The following is a 20,761-nucleotide window of genomic DNA, read 5'->3' as shown; positions in this document are numbered from 1 at the left end:
ACGAGTGAAAACTCTCCCTGTTACACTTACAAGTTACACTTGGGCCATGGGTACACTCGCGTGGTGGGCGGCCTACGCCCCCTTGCTGCTTGCCCAGTGGGTGTGGGATCTCCATAGCTGAGCCACAGAATAACTAATAGTACTACCGTACAGAAAATTCACCCCTTCACAAAAGTCAGGTTTAGGTATAAAATTACACCTATATCGCCGCCTGCAAGCAAAATTGAAACTTATAACCGCGCACGAACCGTGAATCTCCTTTGCGCGCCGCAGTTTTATGACCGAGCTGTGAGTGTCGGCACGGGGTTATCACTTGACAAGTTTTTATACCTATACCCACTGATTTATTGTTTTTAAGATAAATATGTAGGAATTACAAACGTTGATTATGTAAACATACATGTTTTATCCGAAAATAGCATGTCTGATTCTCGCGGAGTAAGTTTCGAAGCCATTGTGTATTTTCAATTTTGCGCGAGCGCCACGTGACACGACTATCGTGCACGCCGAGCGGCAGCCCACTGCTATACGCCTGTCTGATGGGCGCGCCGGCCAAATGTACCTAAACTGCGGAGTGACACCCCCCTGGCTGAGCATAGCGCCTTTATATTAACTGCTCATTTTCTTCCAGCTTATTTCTCCCTGGCAACTCTCCCTGCCCAACAGCCCAAGTTATACCTGGGCCATGGGTACACTCGCGTGGTGGGCGGCCCACGCCCCCTTGCTGCTTGCCCAGTGGGTGTGGGATCTCCATAGCTGAGCATAGCGCCTTTATATTAACTGCTCATTTTCTTCCAGCTTATTTCTCCCTGGCAACTCTCCCTGCCCAACAGCCCAAGTTACTCCTGGGCCGTGGGTACACTCGCGTGGTGGGCGGCCTACGCCCCCGTGCTGCTTGCCCAGTGGGTGTGGGACCGGATAGTGGGGTCCCCAACGCTGGGCATAGCGCGCGTGTGCGACGGTGTGGGGCTCTCGCTGTTGGTGTTCCAAGAAGAGTTTTATGCGCATTATGTGCACGGCAGGTGAGTTTATAGATATGAAAGTTGTATAGAGAGGGCCTACCGCGAAACACGTTCGACGTGTTGCCTCTCTGTCGCACTTGTAATTCGTACGTAAGTGTGACAGGTAGACAACAGGTCGATCGTGGGTCGCGGTAGGCCCTCAGTTTTCAAAAAGGTTTAGAAAACTTCTGGACAATTTTACACGAATCATACGAAGCTTCAATTTTAAATAGTTTCTTATGGGAAAAATTTAGTAATTTCATACATAGTTTCAAGGAAAAAGTATTTAAGTATATCATGTGGAAGTATATTGGTTTTTGTAAACAAAAAATGGTATTATTATGTAAAAAAATATGTATATAATGCATAAATTTAACGACATGCTTACTTCTAAACACTTATAGTTATATATAAGTACCTATAATATCTGGGTGACCGAGCTTCGCTCGGAAAACATATAAAAACTCGAAAATGCGCGTTTTCCCAGAGATAAGACCTAGCTAGATCGATTTTTCGCCCCCGAAAACCCCCGTATAGCAAATTTCATCGAAATCGTTAGAGCCGTTTCCGAGATCCCCGAAATATATATATATATATATAAATAAATAAACAAGAATTGCTCGTTTAAAGGTATTAGATAGATATACTACAAAATAAGTACCTATATACTACAAAATTGGTATAAAATAATTTTAAGCTTTATACTAACAAAGGAAAGGATGTTGTGTCAATATAAGCATACACATCCCTATAGAATCGACGAGATGTCGAGAAATAACTAAGTATACCCAGTGGCGTGCACAGAGATTTGAGACTGGGTAGGCAAAAAAAAACCGGCCAAGTGCGAGTCGGACTCGCGCACGAAGCGTCCCGTACCATTACACAAAAACGGCAAAAAAAATCACGTTTGTTGTATGTGAACACCACTTAAATATTTATTATATTCTGTTTTTAGTATTTGTTGTTATAGCGGCAACATAAATACATCATCTGTGAAAATTTCAACTGCCTAGCTATCACGGTTCATGAGATAGAGCCTGGTGACAGACAGACGGACGGACGGACAGCGGAGTCTTAGTAATAGGGTCCCGTTTTTACCCTTTGGGTACGGAACCCTTAAAATAAGAGCTACTAACAGTCTTACTAGCTTACCAACAAAAATCCGTCATGGTTTCACATCCTTGTCAAGTCGGTTAATAATGACGTACGTAATTATGTAATTAACCACGGCAAATATATGAAAAGTGATTGATTTTACTTTACCACTTGTTTGTGTTAACTGCAACTCCGATGTTCACCGGCCCTTTTCAATCACTTTTTTTTGCTAAAAGAAAGCTTTCAATATGCATAATTTTTAATATTCGGTACACACACACACACACACACCGTACAACGTTCACAATTCAAAATATCCATATTTTCATTAATCACAATTATTCTAATTGCCGGTAACTGTTATCGTTATCTCACCAAAACAAACAAACAATGGCGGCCGAATAAAAAATGTAAATAAATAAACTTACCTAAATAAACTAAACGAATAAAAAAGTAGTCTCGTCTTTGTACTAAGTTACCATAACAAATGCTACTTTTTAAAATAGTCACGTAATCATGCATCGCATCGGAAGTATTCGGAAACCTCCGGCCGTCATCGTTAAGGATTCAAACGATAGGCGCTGCCTATCAGCGTCTAAATGTGTGCGTTACTTGTATCATTGTGTGCTCGTATTTATAGGAAGGCCCACTAAACTGTTACCGCGTAACTACGACTCACGGACATGCACACATAGAAAGGTTTAGACCGAAATGTTTTCTGTCTTTGCCGTGCAAGGCGGCAGGCGCACAGCGGCGCTAGTGCCGCGTGGCCCGCGTGGTGTAAACTTCGTCGCGTAGAATTATAGATAACGACAACGGACACCGGTAGATGGAGCGCTTATTAAATTTTAGAATGTTTTATTGATTACAGATACGATCAAGTATAAATTAAATTAAGTAGTTTAAAAGGAATTATCGGAATTATAGTAGGGTAGGCAGTGCCTTTTTGCCTTTATGAAGTGCACGCCACTGAGTATACCTAGGTACTTGAGAAGAGCCATTTATTACTAGGATCAAGTGGACGAACAATGAACATGGCACGAACCGCGGAAGACGACTGTGCGAGACATAACTGCCCACTCGTCATAAATACTAGGGCCCGATTCGGATTTTGAAATAGACATCTACTAGATATCTTTTCGATATCACCAAGATACGATAACGATATGTTTAAGATCTAACCTGTAATATTTGATATTTATGCGATTCTGGAGATACTCTTGAACGATTTCCACAAGATATGACTTAGAGATCAAATTCACATCTAATAGATATCTAACACAATATAAAGTAAAAATGACATTGGTTGCCCGAATGGAGCTGCAAAAGAGAACTAGTTGAATTGAAACCTAAACTATAACGTACATGGATCTAGTATGGATCTAGTATGGATCTAGTACGTGTCGTCTCTTCTCTTGTGAATATCTTGAAGTTCGAATACGGCAGCTAGTAGAAGAGATGTCTGTACGAGTAGACTACGGCCAAGCTCGCACACATAATATTTATTACAGTACATCTGGTGCTACCATTACGATACCGGTGCTATAATAAGCACAATACGTAACTACGTCGAAATTTAAAGGGACATATGTACTGAAAAACGTTCGTACGATACCCGTGCGAATTTCCTATTTTTCGCACTTGTATCGAAAATAACTACCTATTTCATCTATTCTACCGAAATGTCACTTGTGTCTGCTATAGAACTGCTGCGAACAAGGTGCAAAATTCAAGACGAGGTAGCGTATGCTATGCGCGGCATTTCGGCATTATTTGTGATGCAGATTTTCCTGTGACAAAGTGTGGCGCCGCCACTACAAACATAATATAATAATAATAATTTTCTTGACGTTTGTACCTAGTGACACCTGCCACACTGTCACTGTCAAGTCGATGTAAAGTTAGTTGGTCCGACTACTCTTCTAATAGACTGAGTAAAGCCGCCTTTACATCTGTAAGCTTTACTTACGTAAGTAGGGACAAAGCTATACCACAGAATTAGAGATGAATATCGTTATCTCATTCTAACAAATAGCTTTGTCCCTACTTACGTAAGTAAAACTTACAGGTGTTAAGGCGGCCTAAAGTCACGCTAAGTACCTACAGTAAGTTGCAGAGATAACTGACCCCCACTGCAAACAAATTTCTATGAAGGGAGTCAGTTATCTCTGCAATTTACTGTAGGTACGCATGCAGGTTCTACCAAGAGCTCGACTCGCTCTCACTACAACTAAGAGAATGTATATACGTATACACGATCGAAGTATCTCGGGTCACCGTGTCAATAGTACTCGGTAACAACGGTCACGGCTCGTAAACTACCCTTTAACTGTCGTCGGTAAAGCTGCCTGTTCATTGAAAGATTCTATTCATAGCGCCGAGCACTATTTGGTATTGAAAATACCTTTTAGCGTAAAAGCGACAAAACTCTGGCAGCATACGAAATGAGGTCGAATTTCATACAGCATGTTGTACTTTGCGACATCAATGTATAATAGGTACTCTGTCCTCCCAACATACAAAAAAATGCTATTTGAAATTGAAATCAATAGTGAAGGAAATATGGTTGAATTTATTTTGTTTTGAAATCGAACGAAACAAAAGAAATGCAACGCGGGGGCCGATTTTTGAAATTCGACCGCTCGATTTCGTGTATTTCGTTCAGTAATATCTCCACTACTAGGCATATATATTCTACTAATAGAATTGAAAAGGAGTGGTCAATACCACTCGATTCCAAATTTCTATCACTCGTATTTCAAAAATTAGCATTTCGCCGTTTTCCACCGATTTAGGAGTGACGAAATCGAGCGATTGAAATTCAAAAATCGGCCCCCTGTTCCAATTCAAAATGGTTTTACATTGCGGGAATTTGTTCTACGGTATGACCGTGGGCCTGACGAGGCTGTGCTATGGTAAGTACCGATCTCGAATTCGCGAAAAGAGACTGTTCTATATAAATTCGATCGGCTGAATTGAATGATATGAAACTATCCTTTGAGATTGATAATATAGTAAAACTTATTTAGTTTATTATGTAACTGACTAAAGGGAAATAGCTAAGTTACTTCACCACACCAACTGGTAAAGTCTTGATTGTTCAAAAACAGATAGCAAAGTTGCATTTTATTCACATGTGAGGAACAGTAATCAAATGAAAATTTTGAGTTGTGTTCTTATGTTTACTGGTAGAATTGACTTTTAAATGATGATTTTGAATGATAAATATTCAAAATTCGTTTTTGTATTTGTAATATATATTTGTCAATTTCCTTCTAAGACAAAAATAACGAATATGCAATAATAGAAATAGTAAAGCCCCAACTTATCAATGGCTCTCGCACTTGTTTGCAACAGTTGTAAACCATCCCACTCCCACTTGTAGGCAATTATATTTTTATCTCCTTTTGTCCAGTGATGGCGAAGTGTTATGTTATGGCCGTCTTAAACTCAAGATTTGCTCCGCTCTCATGTTACTACAATGTACAAGGTTGTCTGATAAGTTTTTGGCAAAAAAATCATTTTTGGTACAAGCTTTTATCGCTGACTGTACTTTTCTTTCCATAGACCAACTACATAATACTCATCGAGACAATCCTAAACACAATTATTTTGCGTTGTTTTGTCACCCAGTTCACCACCAGAGTTCCCATGGCCACCAACTGTTTCCATCATCAGATCAGCTCCATGTTATCATAATATTGCATAGTTATCCGATTTACATATGTAGGGAAGATTTCAATATGTATTTTTTTTAACCTTTAGCCGCCCATACGTCAAACCTTGCCAAGCAAAATGAAATTTTATTTTGTCAACACAAAGTTCAAATTAGAATGGATCAGGAGACCTTTTTATAGGTCTCTGGGCAGGTAGAAGCTATACGTCCTTTGTTTTTTTTATCAAAAGGGTTTAACCATGTTTGTTCTATATATATATATATATATATATATATATATATACTAAAAATTAAAATATTGTTGGCAGAAACAATGGGTCCCCGGATGCCAAAACCATGTCGGGCCCGCTGGAGGCGTGTCGAGTCGTGTGCGCGCCGCAACTCAGGTTGGTAACTTCTTGCAGAATCACTAATATCACCATTTAAGTTCATTTAATTCACATAATTTGGTACTTTCCTCTATTTAAAATAAATTATTTCATACCGTGCACGAAATAAAGCACCAGAAAATTATTAGAAAAACATAGATAGCTGTTATTTTTAAATACTATTTCTATTTAATTGGATTGAAATATAAAAAGTAGGTGAGTTGGCCGTGACGTCACTACACACGTTTTCATATAAATTCCATATTAGAAAATCGTTTTGACAGTTCTAAAAATGAAGCTGATTTGACTAGTAGGAAAGTAGCCAATTTCGGAATCTCGTACGGTATACTATAGGTACCTATCTAACTATGTTATATGTTGTAATTATTGTTTAGGAACGTTTACAAGCAGCTGGCGACCGCTGGACTAGGTAAGGTTTAATAAATATTATTATAATAATTAGGTAACAACAACAGGCGGTAGAACAAAAAGCGAACCCTTCTAGACCACCTTTGTTTTATTTATTTATTTGAAAATGGTTTTGATCTGAATACATAAATCTTAAATATTTAAAAATAATAATTATTATAAAAAAATACCCTCCCGCGTATGAGAGTAGGCCTGTGCCCAGCAATGCGGCGTATATTGGCTGTAATCTATATTTACTTACTCGCATATCGATACCTCCTAAGTATATTGACGCAAATGACAAAACTCACTAATTACTAAAAAATAATGAAACAAAAATCGACCTTATTTTGGTACTAATATGGGTCACTATGGCTATGAACTTGTGGTGGTAATTAATGAGTTTTGCTTGTCATCTGACGATTTATCTTCCATTGAAATTCAACCCCTACACAGAGAAAGCGCACTCTGACCGAAGAGGCTAGGAAAGGAAAGGCTTGTTAAATCATGTTATTTTTTCTGATCCCAGGAGCTATGGACGAGCATGAGACGCGACAAGCGCTTCTCTCGAGGTTTTTAGCTGCGTTTTTTGAGAGGGTACAATATGACAATTTTAGTATTTTTGTTAGTAAATATGGAAGTTTAAGAGTCACACGAACCCGTCACTATAAAGCCGCACCCATACAATCAAAGTTACGATCTATATATATAGGTCAATTTTTTAGCATTTTAAAAAGGCTACGCGATGTTGACGTGTCTTTTTATTGAAAAACACTAAACTTTTGAAAAATAAGTCACGGCAAATATGTAACAATTATAAATCATATACGATTATTTATATTATTTTGCTTTCAAAAGTAATAGTTACTGATTTTTAAAAAGCGTTTTTCAATTAAAAGACACGTCAAGATCGCTAGTATTTTTCTAATGCTAAAAAAACGAACTATAGCTTTACATATATGTAGGTACAAAACTTCTACTCGATCCAGTTTCTTTGTATAACAATTTTTATCAACAAAAAATAGTATTAGACATAGATATACATTTGATCAGTTAGGTTCTTGAATGTTCATGCCAAATTTCATGTCGTTTTAATAAGAGCGTAAGGTTGAGCGGTGAGCGGCGGTTGAGCGGCGGTAGGTATATAGTTTCGTTTGACTCTTAAGAAAATTACTTTAATTTGCCTATCAGGCAATCTTGTTAAGCGACCTTTCTGAATTATAATTAAACTTAGTTATTATAATACTTATAATAGGTTCTAATTTCGATCAAATTTACAGTATAAAAAGACGAATAAAATATATAAAACTCATCTAAGTTACATTTTCGGAAACTAATAATTTTTACGTCGTATCTCTAAGAACTCAACGAACGACTGAAATGTTTAATGCTCGTAGCCTGCCACTACAAAAATCTGCTGAACGTTTCTTCAAATTACTTATTTTAATTAAAGTGTAAGATTAAAAAAAAAGATAAAATCCTTTTTCTTTTAGTCTTATCTAAGAAATTTGCTTTAAGGACTATTTTATTAAAATGAATCTAGTTTTTTGTTTCGAAGATAGGAATAAGGTGACTTCGTTTAATAAGTCAATAAGTTTTAACTTAGCTTTATTTTTTATTAGGGTCTAACTTGAAGCCAAGGGCAAGCAGATTAAAATGCAATTTTAAGTAGGTAATGTTTCAATTATACCAAGAATGGAATAATAAAGGACGCTATCTTGCTCTATTTCGAATTAATTTTGCCAATTATGGCGACTTCGAGCGTCTGCAATGTTTTTGTAGGTAGATTATGTTAATAGTCACTCTCTTGCCTATATAGGGATGATGACACATGTTGAATTTTATAACAAAATCTAGTCAAATAGATAGCAAATGAGCAATTTATCACAATAATGTGGATATTAAAATAAAATACGGAAATGTTACAAAAATACAGGACTTGAAAGTTTCAAAATTTAAGTTTTTTTTTAACTTCCAAAAACGATAAAAGTAAGGGTACCATTCGATTCCTTACATTTTATCCAAAAAATATTGTATAGCAACTATAGATATACATAAACGCAATATTTCACGGACAAAAATGCAATTTTCTTGTTTTATCCATACTACAAGATGGGATCTCAGTGACCTTGACGTCGCGTTCACTTATCCTTTTGTGAGGGGCGTTTCGCGACTGAAGTGCGACTGTCGGACTTTGACTATAATTTCTGACTTTTTTTTTGCTTTATTCCGTATACTAGCGTTTTTCTCGAACAACGAAGAAAATTCATAATTTCATCGACAAAGCAGCTACTTAATTGCTTTTAGATTCAGCAATCAAAAGCAGATGGTTATTTTTTCTACGATTGAAAATCAAAGAAGTGTACGCTCGTGAACGGAATTAGCCTCTATGACGGAATTAGCCATATTGACCAATGTTTTATAGTAACCATTCGTCTTTTTCTATCATCAGGCTCTAGATGGTCTCAGCTGGGTTGCCAGCGAGCGGACAGTGCTGGAGCGACTGCTGGACGTGGAACTGGTGGCTCGAGAGGCTGGCAACACCAGTGCACTTCTGTATGACCCCGACAGCATGCCTTCGTGTTACGCCCTCAGTTGGTAGGTGACATTTTCTTCTTTCTCGTCAAAAATAGTTTTTATCGAAGCAGTACCTAAATAAATATTTGCTGTTAACGGGGAAGTCTCATTAGCTTAATTGGTAGAGTGACGAGCTGGTATCCCGGAGTCACGAATTCAAGTCTCTCCCGAGACAGTGCGTTTTTTTCAATTTATCCTTTTTTCTGACATAAGGAATATAAAACTGGGTAAGGTTTAAGGATGTTGAAAAAAGCGGCCAAGTGCGAGTCGGACTCGCCCATGAAGGGTTCCGTATTTAGGCGATTTAAGACGTATAAAAAAAAACTACTTACTAGATCTCGTTCAAACCAATTTTCGGTGGAAGTTTACATGGTAATGTACATCATATATTTTTTTTAGTTTTATCATTCTCTTATTTTAGAAGTTACAGGGGGGGGGACACACATTTTACCACTTTGGAAGTGTCTCTCGCGCAAACTATTCAGTTAGGAAAAAAATTATATTAGAAACCTCAATATCATTTTTGAAGACCTATCCATAGATACCCCACACGTATGGGTTTGATGAAAAAAAAAATTTTGAGTTTCAGTTCGAAGTATGGGGAACCCCAAAAATTTATTGTTTTTTTTCTATTTTTGTGTGAAAATCTTAATGCGGTTCACAGAATACATCTACTTACCAAGTTTCAACAGTATAGTTCTTATAGTTTCGGAGAAAAGTGGCTGTGACATACGGACGGACAGACAGACGGACAGACAGACAGACAGACATGACGAATCTATAAGGGTTCCGTTTTTTGCCATTTGGCTACGGAACCCTAAAAAGGATTAGCTTAGTTGCTTAGTAGCCCGTTGGATTAGCCTAAATAACTACATATTTATGGATATTAGAATGTCCCCTAAACTTTATAACAAACTGCCAGACGATATTACTAAATTAGATGACAGGAGTATTCAAGAAGAATCTGTTTACATTTTTAGTTAGGAAAGCGTATACTACTCGATCGGAGAATACCTGTCTGAATCAGAATATTAGTTAAGTAGGTAGGTATATGTGAGAATGTAAATTATTAAATTATATTTTTTTATAAATTAAGTTTGTGAATATGCATGCACCATCTGGTCAATATTTGTATGCCCTATGGCTAAACATAGTGAAACCTTATATTATATACAATTGTGTGATCTATGAAAACCTATGTTTACAAATAAATACATGATTTATTATTTATGATTTATATGTATCTACTCCGGCGTTCTATGAGAAGCTTCTGTGTAGCTTTTATTGTGACCTTCAAGCACCTGCAATTTATCGGCAAGGTCGATGTCAGGATGGCCATTGTAGGTTTTATAACGGCCGGAATGAGCCCCGGGGCTATAATATCCCCTCCCCCTCTTTTCCGCCAATATAGAAGGGTCTTTAATCTGTGTTCTTTCTCGTTAAATGGTGTTCTATCGTAGGTATGTAAGGTATGTTGAACGAGGTAAATATATTGGAGAACGAGTTCTGGTTAAGACAGTGATGTAACATAATGGGGATGTCTATATGTCATTGGTATCTTGGCGAATGAGTTTTGAGATCTGGCGGATCAGCCAAGGTGACGATCGCTATATCGATTCGCCATCGAATCGTTTTGTGTCTATCTATCTCTTCCATATTAGTGTGACAGTGACGTTCGCTACGGAGCGTTAGCGATTGGCATGTTGGCTACGGGGCCTGACTGTCTTAGTTTGCATAACATATATGTAGGTAGAGTCAGACCGAGAAAAGTCTGCAGCGATTTTGATAGCCCACGCAGTGCAAGTGTCATTTTAAACGTCAAACTTCTATGAATTTATGACGTGTAAATAACACTTGCACTGCGTGGGCTATCAAAATCGCTGCAGACTTTTCTTGGTCTAACTCTACCTATCTATATAGTGTGTCAAATTTAGGACTAACCAGAATACACGAAAAAAATTACTTTGTAAGTTACTTTACCTATCTTTTATTTTTTGATTGGTTGTACATACGACTGAATCTAATTTCTTTGTACCTAACTAGGCACCGTAATGGTTATATTTTAAGCAGTTTATATAAGTATAGTATAGATATACCAAGGTGTTTTCAAAACTGAATCAATATTATGATGCGGTTGACATAGAACACTTTTTAACTGAATTTAATAGAGAAGAGATTTTTTTTTATGAATAAAACAGAAATCGGGTTTGAAGTTGTTCTTTAAACGCTCTGCTCATTATTTTTAATAAGTATTTAATATCCTTTGACAGGTGGGGTGAAGAATGGACGTTGGCAACACTGGACGCCATGTTGTTTGGATGCATCCTTCTAGCCACTAAAGACTGGCTGCTGGCCGCCTTAGTCACTCTGGGAGTGTGGCAGGTGAATGTTAATAATAAATCATAATCATTACCAGTCCGTATCTTATACGCTCCTTACGGGGCCTTCTTTCCAGGGGCCTAGCTAAGATGATAATCGTACATTGACATACGCTAAACTAAAAGTTAAAATACATCGGAATGACAGATGCTAGGTACGAAAAGTCTCATGACTATTTCCATACATTATTTAAGTTTTGATTGTCGTTTTCTATCATCGATGGTCATCTTGGCTAGGCCCCCAGGGGTGGCCCTACGTTGGTGCGAGTGCTGCAATTACACAGGGTGCCATCACACAATGGACGCCATGAATTCAACCGCAATCGAGCACAAGATTTAAGGAATAGATGCCCATCGCGCTGGAGGACCCAAGAAGCCCGATTCAGATTTAACCACTTGTTATGGTTTTGATCTTATTTTGATATGACCTTGAAGATCACTCACGCTGATTGATGCATGCAGCATATAGTGAATGAAATGCGTGCTAATCGCCAAGATCCTTAAGGTAATCAAAACCAGTTCAAAATCGTAAAGAATTGTTATATTAGAATCGACGCCATGGTTACCGGATGTCACGATTATTTCCTTCACTTAAGAGTAACTGGCGACTATCAAATGATATTTCTGACATAAGTTTACGAGATATTCGCTAGCATCAATCAGGGTTATAAATTATTTAATGATGGTTCATAAAATATATCAACAATTTAACACTTTACAAGCCATTTATCACAGTGTGCGGTGAAGTTTAACCCTTTGACATGCAAAGACTGACACTTGATATATGTAGGTATTTTAAGTGTCTTATGACCATACATCGGGGTTTTCGGTGCGGGAATGTTTTACACTAGCCAAATAACAGGTAAAAACTGTAAAATACGATACTAATTTAACATTTCTAAGCACATTTGGACCTTACTACCTACGTTTAATTCATAGTTTAATAAACAAAGTTATAAATACACGAAATCATTCCCGCACCGAAAACCCCGATATATGCTTATGACGCTTAATTTAATTTAAGTATATTACCTTTCAGATAGCGAAGCAGCTGCGAGCGTGGTTCGGTGACAAGAATCTTAAACAACACATCGGTATTGGAGACATACTGTAGCGAAGCAATCGTCTTACGTACCTCGTCCAAGAAAGTACATTAAACGGTGAGTGGAATCTAAAATGATTGTCGTATTATCTGCTGTTCTGCTCAATTGCATTGAAATAATCGCACTCGACGAGCTGACATCGAGTTACGAAAATAAAAATTGCAGCGATAAATCGAAATGTGACTTACGATTAAAAAATACTACGGAAAAACCTATTGAAGTTACCAGACATTTAGATAGCAGGGAATGGTTCCACTTTACCCCGGAAAAACAGGTATTTTATACACTTCGCGCGCCACAGAAACCGAGAGTACCCCATCCAGCGGAAGGTGCGTTTTTCAATTTTACCCTAGATATGTTTGAGACAATATTAAATAAATTACCACCTCGTAGGATAGGTGGGTTGTTCAGTATGCTAGGACGCAACTTAAAGAGATCAACGAGCAGTCGACGCTCTTGTGAATCCTTCCTGAGATACTTTGTGAAACGATTGGCAAGGAAGTCTAAAATACTGTCTAGAAAAAAAGCGTCAAAGATTAAAGAAAAAGTTGCTGGTTTCATTAATGATACTCTTGAGGAAAAACCAAGGAGAATGGATTTTTTTCGAGCAATGAACTCGCTGTTTACCTGGAAATATGAGATTAAACTTCACGGGTATACTTACTATCTCCAGGGTTACGCAAAGGGCAGGGAAGGGAAGCGTCTCATGAACCGCCAGACCAAGTTGCTGGTCAGAAATATATTTTATGTGTTGGATAAACAAAGAAGTACTGTCAGAAATGACGTGATAATGAAACTGATGTTAGCTTACGAGGAGTATTATAGGAAATAAAATTAAAGATATCAAACAAAAGAGTCAATTTAATTTAATTCTGTACAACCAACTTTCCTTTGGCTTCAATAAAACATATTTCTAGAAAATACAAATTTAACTTAAAACTAACTAAGACAAATTATAAACCTAAACAAGCTAGAAATAAAACTTAAATAGGTACCTCCCGCTTCCGGAATACTCCCCAAAATGATAGCGATATTCCCTCTCTGAACAGAGCTTAGCTTCTGGGCAAAGAAAGAGCCTGCCATATGGTCACAGTATAAGGAAGGTGTATTTTTAGACCTAGTAGTCCAACTTCGAACATTTTATAATCCTCGTTCAAAATCCAAAATCTCTTACGCATTTGCTCGCACAAATCTGTCGCGTCGTCTCTTGTTTTTACCCGAGATCCGCTCATTTTTTTGTTTGCAGTTGGACTATACACTATAAATTGGTGTAGGCACACTGATATGGTCGCCTGAGACGCCTACTAGTCGAACCGACACTTATTTAAATAAATTAGTTTTAATAATATTAAAACTCCTACGCTACCTTAAAATTAATATTAATATGTAAGTATTGATATAAGATAGCTGTAGTTTTTTATAGTCTTTGTTCTCTTTTGAAATATTCAAAGTATTTATTATAGATAATTAAGATTGATGGTCAAATGACGAATGTAAAGAGTAATCTGAGTCAGAAACGGAAAATAATATTACAAATTGGAATTGGATATTCTAAAGTCAACATTATCGATAGAGTCTGTTAGGAAAGAGAAGAGTCGTGGAATGTATTTGGGCCCCTCTTTCCGCACAGACTCTATCTTCTTGATATAAACACAGGTTTGAGTTTTAATTTAGTAACTTTATAATTTGTAGTAGGTAATAAAAAACGATATTCTAAAAACCGTGAAATTAGTTTTATATTGTTATGAAAAATGTGAAATGAACTTTAAGCAGTAAACATGCGGTCAGTGGCTATTTACGTTACATTTACTGTTTATACTTTTTTCCACACTAATACTATATCAAGTATAAATATTACTAGTGTGAATGTAACAAATAAAGAAGGAAAATCGGAAACAGCCTTGAGAGCTAACGACACATTTAAGGCATTTTCAAAGGCGACAAATGAAGATGGAGAATCAGTAACGGACATGAGAACTAAAGACACATTCAAGGCGTTTTCAAATGCGACAAATGAAGATGAAAAATCAGTAACGGACATGAGAACTAAAGACACATTCAAGGCGTTTTCAAATGAAACAAATGAAGATGGAGAATCAGAAATAGACATGAGAACTGACAACATATTCAATCCGTTTTTAAATGCAGCAAATAAAGTTAGAAAATCGGAAACAGCCATTAGAACTGACGACATATTCAAGGCATTTTTAAATACGACCAATAGTTATGAGTCTGGAAAAGTGATGAGAACAAGCGGTGTATTTGATGTATTCCTAACGAATTATATTTTTACTTTGGTAAATTTTAGAGACCCAGAACTAAGCGATGAAGATCACAAAAGACGAAAAAAATATTTACAGCAGTTATATCAATGTGTAAAGAAGATGAAATACTATTACACAAAGAAATTTGCTAATGAAATAAGAAAACTTTCTCGTAAGAATGAAGAAGAAATAAAAGAGGAAATGGAAGAGTACAAATCAGAATTAGAGTACGAACGGCCTCACCGAGCTAAATTTTTAAGTGCAATGAACTCGATTTTTTGGACGGCAGATAATGTTAAGTTCGGCGATTATATTCATGAGTTAGGAGAATTTGGATCATTACGCAAGTTAGTTATCAAAGATGAAACAGATGACTTATTAAGAATGATAGACAATAGAGTTCTTAAGTTAAGCGAGCATGATCGTAACACTCTCAAATCGTTAATGAAAAAAGCAATTAAAGAATATACGTCACAATCATTATCCTCATACTCAGTGTCAGTAGAACTCAGCACATCTGAATCAGAAGAATCATCTCGTCATCGTCGTACACGCGAACTTTCAAGCTCTAGTAGTGAACGGAAAGTAAAAGACCTAAGCACCTCTGACTACAGCTTTGAAACTTGGGCCAAGAAAGGAAAACAAAAATGGCGGGCTGTGTCTACAGACCCCTAGACTTTACAATTTGTAAAGCTATAATAAAAATATTTGCAATTACTACTTTCAAGCCGTGAAATTACTATTAATATATTATTAACTTATAAAAGTTATAAATACGATACGAAAGGTACGACTAAACCATGCGTTTGCTAGCTACGCGTGTATGTATTGCGCTGTTGTTTTATTTTAATTATGTTCAAACTGACAGTTCATCGTACGAAACTACTGGCGAAGACACTGATTTTCCAACATTAAGATCTGACAAGATTTTTCAAACATTTCTGAGTCAGTTTTTCGAAACATTGATAGACTACCCTAAGTTAAAATTACCGAAATATATTATCCTATTATCTAAAAGTTTAGACGAAATTAAACATGATTATCCAAAGAAACTCTCAAGAAAACTAAGGAAACTATCTCGAATGCGTGATTTTGATATCAGAGATATAATAAAGGAGTACATAGAAGACTTGCAAGATGAAATGCCACTTCGTATCAAGTTTCTAAAAGCCATGGATGCGATATTTGAGCAAGGTCAAAATGTCATGTTTCAAAATTACATTAAAAAGCTCAAAGAGTATGGAAAAAAGGAAAACGTATATATTTCAGATGATACGAAGAAGCTATTGAAGGACGTAATAATGAAGAGAGTTCGTCAGTTGCGTTCCCGGGACAGGCAAGCGCTTGAAAGGAGATTGAGGAGAGCTATTAAGGAGTATAAAACCTGGAAAGGGCCGAAGGTAGTGTTGTTTTAATAAAGTTAGATTCAACATTTGAATTGGGAACCTTCGTTTTTCAATTATAGTTCAAAATTCGATTTGTATTATTCCTTTCAAATGGACATCTGGCGGCCTAGGCAAGGTGACAATCGCTATCGCTTCGCCATCGAATCGCTCTTCCATATTAGTGTGGCAGTGACAGTTGCGTTTCGTTCGCTATGGATCGTTAAGGGGCCCACTGATTAACAGTCCGCCGGACGATATCGGGCTGTCAGTTAGAACAAAAAGTTGACAGCTCCGAACAAATGACAGGCCGATATCGTCCGGCGGACTGGTAATCAGTGGGCCTCTTTAGCGATTGGCATGTTGTCTATGGGGCCAGGACTTTGAAGGTAAAATCATAAAATAAGGTTTAAATTGATTTAACTACAACGTTTTATAAATTAATGCATCCGAAACTATTCTTACTTCTACATATACATTTTTGTTCATGAATCGTCGCATACTAATAGAACATCTGAAATTAGATTGATGTTTTATTTTCTCAAATACTTACGTCCTGATACAAACTGCATAAGAAGAAAAAACTTTTATTTAAGACACAAGTTATACTTGTACTGTATTGTATATGTATTGATTCTAGTTTCTAGTATTACATAGATACGTACAAAACAGAATACATTAAATAAAATATAATTGTGTTCAAGGGCATTTATAAATATGTACACACATATTACAGGCCTGCGTTTTTTCAGTAGCATTTTTATGAAAATGTATTTTCATGTATTGTTGAAACAGCTTGGGTACGGTGACAGATGTCCTGTCAATACAATTTTGAGTGATTTTGCGTTTTGAGGTTATAAATTGTATGGAGATGACATCTCGAGGTTATAATGAAATAAAAATCTGTCATCGTAGGTACTCGAGCTTTGTACTATAGTACTACTTACTAGTACTCGAAGAAGCATGGTAATCAAGTATTCTTATCAACTTAGGACATCAATCATCATCATAAATATTTATATTTTGTTCGATTCCACTTTCTAAATAATATGATAATATGATATCATATCTCAATTAATTTAAAAGACCTATGTATACAGAATAAAATGTCGTTTATACGATGTATTAAAAATATTTATCATTACCTACTTGAATAGAAAAAAAAATAGCTCAATTTTTTGTAGGTATTTAATTCAATTACAATGAAATAAAAAAATATAATTTAATGTTTTGTAAAACCTCATCTTTACTAGGCTAAATTAAATATACCTTAATCTTACTCGTAATTATAAGGAGGATGTTTTCTCATACAAAATCAGTCACAGGATATATCATCATCATTCGACTATATTTTTATTTGCTCACTGTGGACTCGTGCTGGCCGTGTAGTTTAAACACCGTAACTTTATAAATTCTAATTAATTATTTTCAAGCCGTGAAATAGGCTCCCCATTTACCTACATGACTTCACTTAAAACAAAAGAGTAACTATGCGGTTCTTGCCTATACATGTTTGTCTTTCGTTTGTCATTTGTTTTTACGTCAGTGTATCAGCTACTTTAGATGTCACAAGTTCTAACAAACTTTTAGTTCATAATACATCGGATTATAGAATATTTCGGACTACGGGCATATTTGGGACCTTTCTTAGATTATTTTTCGATGCTTTACTGGATTTTCCTACCACTGCTGAAAGAAGACTAGCGAATTATGTTAAAATATTGTCCCGATGTCTAAGAGATATGGGATATACCCACACTAATAAATTAGCCAGTGGACTTAGGAAATTGTCAAGAGAACACGAAGATGATATAAAATATGAAATCGAACAATATAGAAAAGATTTACACGTTAAACTACGTCATCGAGTCAAGTTTATACACGCCATGGATTCGATTTTCAATTCCAAATCGAGTTTATTACTCTACGACTATACTATCGCGTTAAAAAAGTACGGTAGAACGAATGATGCTTCAATCGTTGACGAGACTAAGACAGTATTAAATGTTATACTCAACAAGGTACTCCGGTTGAATCATAGAGATCGGCGGAGTATAAAAAAGAAAATGGGAAATGCAATACAGGAGTATTTCGGATGGTCAGTCTCTTCCCTTTTCTACTCGAGGGAGTCGATACGATCTAGCTCCGATGAGTCTTCTGGTACCGATTACCTAAGCACTTATGATTACACTTATTACAGTTTTGAAAGAAAAAAGGGAAAAGGAAAGGGAAAAAGGAAGGAAAAAGGGATATACAAGGAAATTCGTCCAAATATAGTAGTTTGACGGCAACTCAAAAAGTTACTAAAGTCCCAACAACTATATTAATGATCACTTTAAACTTTTTTTGTGATTTGATGATGCCAGTTACAAGATTTGTTAGATGTATTTTCCGATATTTTTTTTTTCTTGTATAATAAATTCCGATCGTCTTTTTTCCCTGTATAAAAATTTCCGCACGCCTTTTTTCCCTATAGATATATTTCCTAGTATATTTTTTTTCTTGTATATATAAATCTGAACGCCTTCTTTCCGTATAGACATATTTTCCGATAGATTTATTTTCTTATACACAAATATCTGAACGCCTTCTTTTCCTGTATTTTTGTTGTTTAACGAAAAATTTCATGGTCATTCATTTTACTAGGGGCAAAACTTCTTATTTGCTTGGACCCTGTTTGCAATCTTGTGTGGAATATTTTGTGTATCATGGTTAGTTATCTTTAAAGGAATTTTACCAATCAGTAATCAAATCAAACGAGTGAAACGTTGTACTTAGTTAGGCACTTGACAGAAGATATAAACTGTATAGAGGATTAATAGGCGTACTTCTGTCAAGTGCCTAACTAAGTACAACGTTTCACTCGTTTGATTTGATTACTGATTGGTAAAATTCCTTTAAAGATAACTAACCATGATACACAAAATATTCCACACAAGATTGCAAACAGGGTCCAAGCAAATAAGAAGTTTTGCCCCTAGTAAAATGAATGACCATGAAAGGGTATAGCCGGGTAAGCATGGCCAAACTGCCCTTAGCGAAAAAAACAATTTCCTTTTACTGGATTGTTAACCTATGTATATGTAGTGCTTTCACCAAATCTTAAGCCTGAAATGCTTCAGATTTAAAAAAAAAATGCAAAAAAAGAAAAATCATTTTTATTTTATTACAGCCAAAGTAATAATCCGATTTCTTTGTAATTTGGGTATGTTGTATATACAATTAAGGTCGCTTTCTGAAAAAAATAATATTGAATTATCTCTTAAAATAATAGTAAAAAATTGAGATGAAAATTATCAGAAAAATAAAAAAAAATAGGTGCGAGATAGCGACAGTTACCAAATTTACATATTTTATGTAGAATTTAATAATGTTTAACATATATTTTTTTCAAAAATTAAAATCGGGATTAACAGTGTGAAAAACTCGAATTTGTAACATCCCATAATACTCTCTCTTCATACAAGCAAAGCCAAGTAGTCATAAACGAATGAAGTATATTGTGAACGCAGTCTTTACGAATTTGAATTTAGAATGTGACGTATTTTATTCATCAAAGGAACAGACATTTTTCAATCGTTAACGCTCTGTATAAAATTCGTGCATATTTTCCTGTTCCCGCGCTTTTTTTAGGGTTCCGTAGCCAAATGGCAAAAAACGGAACCCTTATAGATTCGTCATGTCTGTCTGTCTGTCCGTCCGTATGTCACAGCCACTTTTCTCCGAAACTATAAGAACTATACTGTTGAAACTTGGTAAGTAGATGTATTCTGTGAACCGCATTAAGATTTTCACACCAAAATAGAAAAAAAACAATAAATTTTTGGGGTTCCCCATACTTCGAACTGAAACTCAAAATTTTTTTGTTCATCAAACCCATACGTGTGGGGTATCTATGGATAGGTCTTCAAAAATGATATTGAGGTTTCTAATATCATTTTTTTCTAAACTGAATAGTTTGCGCGAGAGACACTTCCAAAGTGGTAAAATGTGTCCCCCCCCCCCCCCCCTGTAACTTCTAAAATAAGAGAATGTTAAAACTAAAAAAATATATGATGTACATTACCATGTAAACTTCCACCGAAAATTGGTTTGAACGAGATCTAGTAAGTAGTTTTTTTTTTATACGTCATAAATCGCCTAAATACGGAACCCTTCATGGGCGCGAGTCCGACTCGCACTTGGCCGCTTTTTAAATCTCTGAATGCCGTTCGCCCTAGCCGCATACAGCCACGGAGTTTAAGGTCCGCGCTCAGCGAAATAAGTCGCGTTCTAAATTCAAATTCTAAATACTTCTAATTCTAATTTTAAATACTTTCTAGTATAACGTACAAGTTATTTTGTATGAAGAGAAGGTATTATGGGATGTTACAAATTCGAGTTTTTAACACTGTTAATCCCGATTTTAATTTTTGAAAAAAATATATATTAAACATTATTAAATTCTACATGAAATATGTAAATTTGATAACTGTCGCTATCTCGCATGTATTTTTTTTATTTTTCTGA

General features: G+C 36.0%; 1 protein-coding gene across 1 annotated transcript in view; it reads left to right on the top strand.

The window, feature by feature from the left end:
• The window catches only part of LOC134655442 (uncharacterized), a 32,912-nt gene extending 19,470 nt beyond the window's left edge, over nt 1–13,442 (top strand). The window contains exons 15-21 of the mRNA XM_063510911.1: nt 799–1,022; nt 6,081–6,158; nt 6,536–6,570; nt 7,078–7,145; nt 9,001–9,146; nt 11,396–11,507; nt 12,543–13,442. Coding sequence (XP_063366981.1) covers nt 799–1,022; nt 6,081–6,158; nt 6,536–6,570; nt 7,078–7,145; nt 9,001–9,146; nt 11,396–11,507; nt 12,543–12,617 — 738 coding nt within the window. The 3' untranslated portion in view covers nt 12,618–13,442. The remainder of the gene's footprint in view (nt 1–798; nt 1,023–6,080; nt 6,159–6,535; nt 6,571–7,077; nt 7,146–9,000; nt 9,147–11,395; nt 11,508–12,542) is intronic.
• The last annotated feature ends 7,319 nt before the right edge of the window (nt 13,443–20,761 follow it).

Source organism: Cydia amplana, chromosome 16, assembly GCF_948474715.1.
Source record: "Cydia amplana chromosome 16, ilCydAmpl1.1, whole genome shotgun sequence".
NCBI lineage: Eukaryota > Metazoa > Arthropoda > Insecta > Lepidoptera > Tortricidae > Cydia > Cydia amplana.
The sequence above is the reverse complement of the archived record's forward strand: the minus strand, read 5'-3'. Positions and strand labels throughout refer to the sequence as shown.